We start from the raw sequence: 12157 nt of genomic DNA, 5'->3' as shown, positions 1-12157 counted from the left end.
AGTCACCATCCCTGGAGGTGTTTAACAGACACCTAGATGTGGCATTTAAGGGCATGGTTTAGTGGTGGGCTTGGCAGTGCTGGGTTAAAGGTTGGATTAAGCGATATTAAAGTTCTTTTTCAGCTTAAATGAGTCTATGATTCTAAGGCCTGCCTGCCAGAATTAAGTTTATTTATAAAAAGTTGCATAATTTCCTAGTGGTAATCACTTGATTTTGACAGTAGCAGAGATTTATCCCCACTGAGTGTAATAGTGGGAGCTTTGCTCATAGCCTCACGCTTCCACTTCACACCTGACAGACAATGTTTTCTGAACTGAGAAGCTCAGTAAGCCAGAGCAACCAAGTGATGCTCATTCTGAGTTGCTACTCGTCAGTGTAGCGCACTGTCAACTAGCCACATAGCACTGAGACAATTAATTTGAATAAATGAGGGATTTTACAAAGCCATTAAGGTACCTTGGACATGAAGCTTTTCAGGCATCTGAATATTTTTATGATTATGCTTTGTGCAATCAAGACTCTGTTTTGTCTGAAAATTAATGAGTGTAAATTGAGAGGGAGAGAAGAAGCATATTGAAAACAGTGTTTTGCATAAGATCCAAAGACATTACGAGATGTTCACTTGCTTCAGACAATATATATATACACACCTGGAATATATTACTGTAGCTCTCTTCTCTAGTCAGAGAAGTCCAAAGCAAGTAAAAGGAGATTTGTTACAAGGTAGAAGAAAGATTAAAGAAACCCCAGAAACAAACGTAAAGCTACATTGTATTTGAACCCCCCCCCCATGCTGTTAACTATTATTAAAACTATTCAAAAAATGAAATGTAATGGCTACCTAAATCAGTTTGTGTATATCATAAATAATGTATTAAATACATTAAATACAAAAATTCTATCAAGAAATAACCACAAATGCAGGTTACTGATGCAAGCAATGTAAAAAATCGAAGTGTAGCAAGAAAAATCTGGTGACACTTTATCTCGAACTAGCAAATGTGCCCACTTTTGCAAGTTGAGCCCTATAAAATGTCATTCCCCCATCCTTGTTATTTCCCTGACTATAAACCTTGGGTTTTACAAAGGAGTTACTTGAGTAATAGTAAGAACTCACTTTCCTTCCATAACCAAACCTGTGTCTTAAATTGGTAATAATAATACATCTTGTGCTTCACTACAATAAGAATTAAATGACATGTTGGAAGCAAATGGTTTTTGGTGAGACTGTCATAGTCTTTTTGCCAGGGAAACCAATTGGTTTGGACTTGTCAATGTATTTGAGAGATATTTAAGATACTATGTGATGGGATAAACTGAATATGAAGGGAAAAAATAATAATTAGCATGATTCTAGCAATGAACAAGGGAGATGGAAGGAAGGTAATTAAAGCTATTGGTTCCAATATGATTTATTGTATTAAACTTAACATTGAGAGGTGCAGTACCTCTCCAGCATAACTGTACTACTGAGTACCATAAAAATAAATCCTTACAGGATGAAAAGAAGCCCCCTTCCTTCTATTTTAAGTTTAGATTCATAGTTACGAATGATAACCATGGTGGTTAATCTAATTTTGGTTTTAATGTAAATTATGTAATAAAGCTACTTCATATTCTGGTACAATTTCCCACCTACAGGCAACATAAAACTTTTATTCAAAAGTAGTCCAGCAGTCGTACTCTCTCAGAGTAAGATCTGTGCATACTAAAGACTTAAAAGAATCTATATAGTCACAGGGTAAATAAAGTAACTCTTTCTCTGCTACATTCTGGATTATTGTTTCATTGAAGGACTAAATGCATTGTTATGGTATCCTAAAGCTTTATTTAAATCTGTCTTCTTTCATGGTGTCCTTAAGGTACTTTCAAGGTGCAGAAGTGGATGTAGTCATTGTTTATGCATGTTTTAAAATAACGTGTACAGATGGACACAAGTTTGACAGGTGAAACATTTTAATAGATTTTAAATAGTATATATATCTGAGAAACTTCTAAAAACTAAAAATCCTGTCAGAGTAGCTCATGTAGTAGAAATTTAGGGCAGTAAGTTTTGGAATGTGTGAGCTTGGAAAACTGGTCCTGTTTCTTTGCTTATCTGTATTATTTTCTTTCATAAATAGATTTTAAGATGGGAGTGTCCCACTCAAAGAAGCCCTATATGACAGTCACTGTCCATTGAAATATCAAGTCATGGCATTGTGTTATGTTTTCTAAAGCACTTAAACCAATTTATTGCAGGAAATTGTCATTTTCTTTGTCCATCTTTTTTTATTATTTGAAGTAGACTATTCACCTTTTGGTAATGCAAAAAATAAACTATTTGTTTTTCATGTGATACCTTGATCCATATTTTAAATTTTTTTTTATTTTTTTATAGGTCCTCCCATGCCATCCTCCTCATCTAGTCCATCAGTTACTGAACATTTACACTCCCCTCCTCCATCACCCAATCTCCATGACAACCAGAGGTGGTTATTAAGTAATAATGCCAGCCAGCCAGTTCAGGACTCTGATACAGATGAGGACTATACTGCCAGCTCATATCTAGTACAGACCGGTACTAATCCAGTGTCTGTCCCAGGTCATGGTAAGAAGAGGACACTTTGTCCATAGTTTAAATACCCTTTTATTTTCCACCCTCCTAAGAAATTGTCTAATAAAAATGAAATATATCAAAATGACTTTGTATTTTAAACTGCTTTTCCTTTAAATGTCACAAATCATGTCTCTGTTTTACTGTAGGATAAGCAAGAATTGAAAATAACTTCTGATATGTAAAAGCTCATTTAAGTAATTTTAACATGCAGTACTTACATTAAACCATAGCCATTATTGATTTATTATGTAATGTAGTTTTTAGCAAGTGATTAACCTTTAGTTATACTTTTTAAAGGGTAGGCTGAAGTTGGTTAAACTGTCATGATATTTAGCTTCAGAATAATGTAAAAGATATCATCAAGTTCAGCAGGCTCCAGCCGTTCCTTTGATTTCCTTAGGGAAGGAGAGCAGGATTTGTATGTTACTGGATGGGGCACTCAAGACTGATAAAAAAGTTCTAGAGGGAGAGAGCTGTGTGATGAAGGCAGTGGTGGCTTTTGAGAAGTATGTTTCCATGTTTCTCATCCTCCCAACAAGTATGAGTAAGCAATGGGAGTGATATACTTAAAAAACACCAGTCCCTGCTTATACATCATGCTCTAAGGAGCCACATTTTAATGTGTTTTTTTTAAATATTATTATTTTTATTTTATTTTACATACAAAAATCCAATAGCCACAGGGTTTCATTTTTGTTGTATGATGGAAGATATTTTCTTGGTGTAGGCACACTGGAAGAATAATTTGTTAATTCACACCCTTCTCAAGTAGATCAGTAAATCTTGGAACAAGCTGCTTCACTAAGAACCATCTCTGTCTTTTGATTGTAAAGAACTCACCTCTGGAGAGTGAGGAGAACCACTAGGGGGAGTTTGGAGAAATATTTCTCTACAAATTGCACATCAGCTGGTTGTACAGAATTATTTTGCCGAGCAAAACACTAGCTTTGAGCTTCTCTTCCTGGGTTGGAGTGGAGCTTTGGTTTTGTGTCTGGAAGGCCAGTCTGCTAAGAGCAGTTGTGTATATGAATTTGACGCATTTGGATTAAGATCTTTAAAATTAATAGTTCAACTTGCTCAATATTTAATCTGTGAAGAACTCCAAAAACGGGTAAAGCATTGTCATAATTAGGATATGTTATGAAGATGTCTCGTTTCTTTAAGAATATGAAATTTCTTTGAAAATGTATGCATTATCCAAAAGGTAGCCTGGCTTAGTTCAAGAAGTCAATACATTTAGATTACTGTATCTACCAACCCTTCCTTTACAAATGAAAACGCAAAAACAAGACAAAAATGCTAAAAATTTTGAATAGTTGGGATGATCTCCTTCCATCTCTTAGACTCTTAGGAGGGTAGTAAGCGTTCATCATTCCTTTAGATTTAAGCATTTTGCTGCTTCTGAAATTCTGAACAGTTGCTTGCCAGTCGTAGTTTGCCAACCTTCAGGAAATGTTCCTTAACCCATTTCATTCCAGACTAGCTAAATTAATTTCATCTGGTCCGATGCCAAGTCAAGTGTTGGCCTTTTAGCAGGACAAAATAAGTGAGGGGATTGATTACAAGTAGGACAGAAGTTCAGACCATGGTGTATATTGAGAGAGTTGTTCTTTGTAAGACTGCTGCTAAGCAGAAGGGAAATGTGGCATGCTCTGCAAGTATATTTTCATTTTCCCTTCCCCTCTCTCTTCCCACTGTGCTTCTCTATCTGCAGATGTCTGATACTCACCCCTTCAGTGTATATTTGTAGCAGAAGTGCTTGCAATTCCTGCTGTCAGAAATTAAATCAATGATATTTAATACACTCATAGTCTAGTAGTGCTGGTAGTCATACAACACAGCTAATAATCTTTCTCTCTCTCCACAAGATTAGACTTGTTTTTAGAAGTGCTTCATCTTGCTAACCACTGATACTCTGTATGTAGTGATTGCCATAATTTAAGTTGGGCTTGTTTGCTTTTCTACTGGATGAGGAGAAGACCGTAGGTGTTCTGATAGTGGGCTTCCATTCTTGAAGTCAATTGCAGGGTGAGGGTTTGTGTTACTGGAAGAAAGATTGCTTTCACCCGTCACATATATGAATGTTGCTCGGATTATCTACTTGGTTTCCTTATGGTTGGTTTCCCATGTCGTATGCTGATGCCTTATTGATGGGGGGAAAGTATGTTTGTAAAACAGGGAAAAGCAGAATTTGAAAAGTATTTTCTAAGTTAGCTACAGCTTTCTGGTACTCAATGATTTGCATTGTTGTGTAGCACTGCACTGTAGTATGTGGATCTCTCCAAATATACCCTAGAAAGTAAATATAGTTTAATTGTGTCCTTTGGTACAGTATTATTTGAATATTGTATTTTCTTTAGCTAAAATGATAAGTAATGCAGTATGTGTAACACTTTCACGGAAAGAAGTTTTTTTTTTTCACCAGTTGTTTTTTTGGGTTTGGATCTGGATATAAGCTTTCCATGCTATCTAATCTTAATGGGTACAAAGTAACTCCAGTACCATATTTCAGATGACTTTGTCTAATGTTTATATTGGCAGAAGGTTGGGGATCACTGCTGAAGCCTTTAAGGATAAAAAAGGTACTGATGTAAAACAATTATATTATTGAACTACTTTCATTTATATTGACTTTATTTGAATAGCAAGTTGAATTAACATCTCTTTAGTCTATACAAACATCTGTTTGTTTTCCTTTGGAAGGAGTTCATTTGATCAATGTAGTTTATTTGATGAATTCACTCAAAATTTAAAGGATCTGATTCTATATTTAGAATTATATTAACCTAAGCCTTTGGGTCTGATTAGTTTGTTTTGTCAACCAATGGGAATTAGCTTCCTTTTCAGAAATGAGCTAAAAGAGAAGTGGGAATTACTAAAATGAGTTACCAAATGCTTGCCCTGTGTAAGGTAGAGTCTTCATGGGTGTATTGGTAGTAGCTTTAAAAATTCAGATCAAGTGAGGACTGTTGTGGAGACTTTATTAAGTATCATTTAATTTCTCTAAAAGCAGTGTGTTAATAAGTTGTAAAATTCAGGAGAAGATCAATTTTAGGACCATCAGTCGTAAGTCTTTCTTTACATAGCACCTCTTATTAATTCTACTTGTTCCTCTTCTCCGTGGTGCAGATCAGTGTATGGGTTGTTAACAGCAGTCAGCCTGTTTGGCTTCTGATTTCAGAACAATTTCCTAGTTTTATGTTTCTAGAAGATGAGTGAAATGATTTATAAAAAACGGGACCATTTCAGTTTGTCTGCGGGGAAAGTAAACAGTTGTTTAGGTTAGAGGAAGAGTGAACTAGGTGCTGGGAGGAAAGGATACTTGAATGTGACTGAGGTAGAAGGTTTCCTTATGTCATAAAGTCGTCTTATAAACAGTAGAAGTCGCATCAAGTGTGTATTTAAGCATCTTGATAAGCTTCCTAATCTTTTTCCATGAAAAATTATAGGTTAGTCAGAATTTGTAGAGGAATTTATTGAATTAGTAGGAGCTTGTCTTTTGACACAGAATTTAATATAATGAGAAGTACAGTGCTAGATTCTTAATTCAAGCAGTGACTATCAAAACAGGATATAGTTAATGCTTGCTACTGATAATGTAGTTGAAGAGTCTGAGTTAGAAATTCAGATTTGAGGATTTTTACGCCCTAAATTGGAAATATAATTGCAGAACCATAAAATGCAAAATAAATGTATTTCACAGTGGCATTTGTATAGTACATTTGAACATTTCAGTCTTATGAGGTTCTCATGTTTCTTAGTAACCGTTTGTGATGATAGTTTATCTAATGGGAAGATATGAAAGAAATTCAGTGTGATATAAACTGGTTTTCACTCGTCCTTGATCAAGGACCTGCCCAGTAATGCACAATAAGCAAGATTTTGCTCCAGCCACATGGGAATTGCAGATTGATGGGCTTTTCAAAATGGCTGAGGTTTCCTTCAAGGAGCAAAAAAATTTGGAAATCTAGAGCATAATTCTGATTGTAAATTTGTTAACGAGAAAAAATAGTGTGATAAAGCTGGTTGAATGAAAACATACAAGAAGTCTTCATTCAGAAGTCTCATTATAGGACATCTCACTCTGCAGACACCATAATTGTTGTATAAATATAATTTGAGGACTTCATCATGAGTTATTAGAATTTGATGGGAGAGGTTATACAAAAGTATCTTCCATACCCAAATTACTATTATTTTGTCAAGAAGCCAAAGTCAGAATCTTCCACTTTTGTACAAGTACCTGAGAGAATAGGGGCCAAATGCTCAAGCCTGGTACCGGTAATGACCAGATATAACACATGTACAGAGCTTAGGTGTGAATTTTCTTAGGGGTTTGTTAGGGGTTTTTTAGTTTGTTAGGGGTTTTTTAGTTTGTTAGGGGTTTTTTGCACTTCAGATTTTCCTTCTAACTCTCATGTTTTATTTGTTGCATAAATACCTCACTTCATGTGTAACCACCATAACTAAGAAAGCTACCTCACTTCTTTTCCTCCCCACCAAAAGCAAATGAAATGGAATTATGAATGGAAGTACACACAGGGGATCTGTTTTAAAAGTTAGTGGAAGATGCAAGTGACTTTAAGGAATCTTTTCTTCCTTTGCAACCCCTTTGAGGGTGGAAAGGAAGAAAATACTCCACTGCCTTGTGAGAAGGTTGGAAATAAGCTGTGAATAGTGAAAAAGCCCACAGCAAATTAAGTCAGTCTTATCCAACATATTGGAAGTACCTTGTGTGACTTTCTGGCAGGCCTGCTTTAGTACCAAAAAACACTGCCCAGCCCTTACTCCATCTCTGCTTTGCCACAGTTATTCCACAAGGGAAGCTACACGTGCTGGTGAACTAGAAGTTAGTAGCCAAGCTGACACCTACCCTGTAATGAACAGCAGCTTACTAGTTCTCATTATTGGGGAACAGAAGAAGGGGAAGGGGTGGGCATGTTCTAGGAACAGAAGAAACAAACTTGAGATTGAATGCTTAAGAGCTGTTTAGGTTTTTTATTTTTCTTGTGAAGTATAAATTTGCTTCTTTTTCTTTTTATCATTCTAAGAACTGGAATTCCCTGGAATCTCTGAGGGTGTCCACATTGTTTAATGAGAGGTTTTCTCTCTTATCTCAAAATTCATGATAAATGAAGATTCATCATTGCCGTATCAGTATTGTCTTCAGGTCTGACAGTAGTTCCAAGACGTAGCTTGAAAGATTAACTCGGACCTGTTTGGTTTGAAATAGTCTCTGATAATAAATTAAGAAGAGCAGTTCAAATAGGAGAAGTTGTATTGAAGAACATTGTAGGGATATGCTATAATCTTGGTTTTATTTAACATCCTCATTAGTTACATGGATGTAGAAGTGGCACTAAAAAAACTTCCTAATGATGCTAAATAGCAAGTGTTCTGAGTGCCAACTGGGGACAAAGTGTTAATAGAAGAGGCCAAGGAAAGATCATTAATTGTATGGCAAGAAACTAATAAAGTGAAATTAGAACTGAAAAATGTAAGCTGATCTGAGATGCAGGGTATTCAGGAAAAATCTAAGGAGAAATGGGGATTAAGAATTTTAATTAGACAAATCTGCAACATGGTCTGACTCACAAGTACAGTTTGAGCTGCATACAAATATATCAGCAAAGAGGGATTCATAGACACAGCATCAAAGGAATATAAGTTTGGAATTTGGGCATCTTGCTTTTTCGAAGTTCCTGCCAGATTCTCTTATTACTATTTATTCTGCTGTTCAGATATATTTGTATGAAAACAATTATGAGGTTAGAGGTATTAATATATGAGAATAGGTAAGAGATTAAAATTTTGACTCAGTAGGTAGCCTAAGCACTAATTAAGTGCTGGCAAAGGGAAACTAATAACCCAAGATGGAATGGAACATGTTTTGTATGGTGTAGAGATACAATTAAAAGTAATAGGATGAAAATAAGGAAAGATTAGGCACATCAGAAAAAACTATTTAACAGTGAACTCTATTAAGATATGTAAGTCTGTCTCAAGGGAAGTGACAGAAGTTCTGTCACTTTGTAACATGAAATTAAAATAAATAAAAATGTAACTTATGCTGCTGAGAACAAATCTACATTCACTTAGGAGACTGTGGACTGAGGTACCCTTCTGGAGCTTTTCTAGCAATACCTGTGTGCATTTTAAATCAGATATACAAGAGCTGGTAGTTTACGACACAGATTTTCATTAATGTTAAGTGTTGCAATGCATTGCCTGTGTAAACATAACAGAAAATTATTTGTCCTGTAGCCCAGGCTTCACTATAAAATTTTCCAGATCTTCCACAATAAATCATTTGCACAACAGCCACTTTCCCTTCCCACTTGCTGAACCATTTTATATCCTGCAAAATTACAAAATAAGGTTTCCCAGATCTCAATAAAAACTGCCAATGTCTTCTGGGCATGGGCATACTCATGTAAATATTTTGTAAGCAAAAATGTTTGATACCCATAAATTCAGGATGTCCATGATGCTGAATAGATGCACTTGACAAGCTTTCTGTAAATATGGAATAAGTTCATATTATAAAAATACGTGATGACTTCTTTCCTGAGGCCAGAGACAGTTATATTTCAACCACTGTGTAGCAGTGCTTGCAGCCTTCCTCAGTAGCTACAGAAGCACAGAAGTCCAAAGTCAGACACTGCAGGAAGGCAAATATCTTTCAGGTACAGATCAACAAATTTATCTGTTCCAGTTGCTTGGGGCAAATAGAGTTGCTTTAAAAACTTAAAAATCATGTCTTGAATGCCAGCCAGATAATTTTTTATCTCTTTTTGATATTTGATTTCAATTTCAAGAATCCATCTTTTTATCTTCTTTCATTGGTTTTTAAGCCAAACTTCTGTCAACATTGTTCTCTTAATGTACAAAAATGTACATTTGTTCAATTTAATTAAGCATTCAATCTGTTTCCCAAGAGCAAATTATGGTTCCCCAATCTCACCCTCACCCCTCCAAAATCAAATTGTGCAAAGTAGTGGGCAATTAGTTCTCATATCTGATTGTTGTAAGTCATGTTTTGCTCTTAAAAGATTTTTGTAGTTTTCGATCTCTGTTGCTTAATAGAAGAGCCAAGACCAATTATTTCTCCTCAGATTGTGGCCTTTGTAGCCTTCAAAGAACAGTCTCCCCCACACCTCCTGTATCATTAGCTGCAAAATATCTTTCCAGAGATGATTTTGGCCTTTTCACAAATCAAAGGATTCAGAGTGACAAATTATCCATCTTATACTCGAATGCGTGCCAGATGGGACAACCTGCCAACTGCGGATATGATCTGATGTAGAGACATTTCCTCCGCTCCTCCCTTCCCCATCAAAAATCATATAAAAAAAAAATCATGCAAGTTAAGAAAATCTGTGAAGATAAATTCATTCTATAATACAGTGAAATATAAAAGCAGAATATAGTTTTATCAAAGGAAGAATGCTGCATCCCAATGTTGTATCACTTAAAGTGAACTAACGTGTACCTGGCGTGATAGATGAACATGAGACTCAAAAATGCATCCTTCCATGCTTGCCAGGGCTTGCACTCACATAATTTCCTTTGACTAGCTTGATTACAGAACAGACATTCCCAATTGCAAGATAAGGAGTTTGAATTTAAATTCTGTTACCGTTTAATGGAAGAATCCTGAAGTCACGATTGGGAACAAGGATGTACTGCTCTTGTGCAGAAAAATAGGCTGTAAGAAATTTATGGTAGAAGTTAAGGGAGAAGGTAAAAGGAGAAGGAAATAATCACCTATAGAGTTTATTTTCATTATAAATTAAAAAGCTGAGGACTTTACCCAGCTACTGCTTATGCTGACTTCCAGAGGTACAAATGGTATGCAAGGGATTTAAACTAGATTTGAAGATGGAAGGGTTTGAAACCAGGCTCTCCAGAGAAGAGCCTAAGGGTGGAAAGCCAGGGTAAGGGTGAAATCAGCAGCCCAGCTGAAGAGCATATACCCTAATGCACACAGTTTGGGAAACAAGCAAGAGGAGCTGGAAGCCATCATGCAGCAGAAAAGCTGTGACATAGTCACCATCACAGAACTGTGGTGGGATGACTCACATGACTGGAATGCTGCAATGGATGGCTACATGCCCTTCAGAAGAGATAGGTAAGGTGGGAGAGGTGGAGGGGTAGCTCTCTATGTCAGAGAGTCTCTTGACTCAAGAACTTGAGGTCAGTGACAATAAGGTTGAGTATTTATGGGTCAGAATCAGAGGGAAGGCCAACACGGCTGATATCGTGGTGGAACTCTGTTACAGACCACCCAACCAGGATGAAGAGGGTGATAAATTGTTCTGCAAGAATCTGGCAGGGGTTTCAAAATCTCCAGCCTTTGTTCTTGTGGGTGACTTTAACCTGACAGATGTCTGCTGGGAACTCAACACAGCAGGGAAGAGGCAGCCTAGGAGATTCCTGGAGTGTATGCAGGATAATTTCCTGTTGCAGCTGATAAATGAACCTGGCAGGGCTGGGGCCCCATTAGATCTGCTGTTTACAAACAGAGAAGGGCTGGTGGAAGATGTTGTGGTTGGAGGCCATCTGGGGTACAGTGACAATGAAATTATAGTTTTCAGTACTTGGTGAAGTAAGGAAGGGCATCAACAAAACCTCTACCCTGGACTTCTGGAAGGCAGACTTTGGCTATTCAGGAGGCTGGTTCAGAGAGTACCTTGGGAAACAGCCCTTAAAAACAAAGGGGTCTAGGAAGGATGGACATAATTCAAGAAAGAAATCTTGAAGGTGCAGGACCAGGCTGTCCCTATTTGCTGAAAGGTGAGCTAGTGGGGAAGACGATTGGCCTGGCTGAACAGGGGGACTTTTTCAGGAAATTAGGGGGAAAAAGATAGTCTATTGCCTTTGGAAAAAAGGGCAGGCAACTCATGAAGTGTTTAGGGATGTAGCTAGGTCATGTAGAAAGAAAACTGGAGAGGCAAAAGCACAATTTGAACTTAATCTGGCCACTTTTTTAAGGACAGCAGAAAGTTTTTTTGTAAACACATCAATAGCAAAAGGAGGGGCAAAGAAAACCTCCATTCTTTGTTGGACATGGAGGTGAACACAGTTACCAAGGATGAGGATAAGGCTGAGGTACTTAACACCTTCTTTACCTCAGTTTTCAACCAGAAGACAGGTTGTCCTCAGGATAGCTGGCTTCCTAGGCTAGCAGACAGGGATGGGGAGCCGAATAGCCCCCCTGTAATCTGGGAGGAAGAAGTCAGTGACCTGCTGAGCCACTTGGATCCTCAAAAGTCTGTGGGACCAGATGGGATACACCCTAGGGTGGTGAGGAAACTGGCAGAAGAGCTTGCCAAGCTGCTCTCCATCATTTATCACCAGTCCCGGCTCACTGGAGAGGTCCCAGGTGATTGGAAGCTGGCTAATGTGACACCCATAGCATAGTCCTGAAAAACTAGCTGGCAGCCCATGGCTTGGACAGGGGCACTCTGTGCCGGGTTAAAAACTGGCTGGAGGGCCGGGCCCAGAGAGTGCTGGTGAACAGGGCTGCATCCAGCTGGCAGCCGGTCCCCAGTGGT

The 12157-nt window shown here is 37.5% G+C and overlaps 1 protein-coding gene across 9 annotated transcripts in view; it reads left to right on the top strand.

The window, feature by feature from the left end:
• TENM3 (teneurin transmembrane protein 3) overlaps window positions 1-12157 on the top strand; it is an 869819-nt gene that overhangs the window by 692595 nt on the left and 165067 nt on the right. For 8 of the 9 annotated variants that reach the window (XM_027879901.1, XM_027879899.1, XM_027879900.1 and 5 more), the window contains one exon: window positions 2382-2591. The exons of the other annotated variant lie outside the window; for it this stretch is intronic. In XM_027879901.1, coding sequence (XP_027735702.1) covers window positions 2382-2591 — 210 coding nt within the window. The remainder of the gene's footprint in view (window positions 1-2381; window positions 2592-12157) is intronic. 9 annotated transcript variants of the gene reach the window in all.

The sequence above is a fragment of the Empidonax traillii genome, unplaced genomic scaffold (genome assembly GCF_003031625.1).
Source record: "Empidonax traillii isolate 1590-97213 ecotype Southwest subspecies unplaced genomic scaffold, ASM303162v1 scaffold60:size2069287, whole genome shotgun sequence".
NCBI lineage: Eukaryota > Metazoa > Chordata > Aves > Passeriformes > Tyrannidae > Empidonax > Empidonax traillii.
The sequence above is the reverse complement of the archived record's forward strand: the minus strand, read 5'-3'. Positions and strand labels throughout refer to the sequence as shown.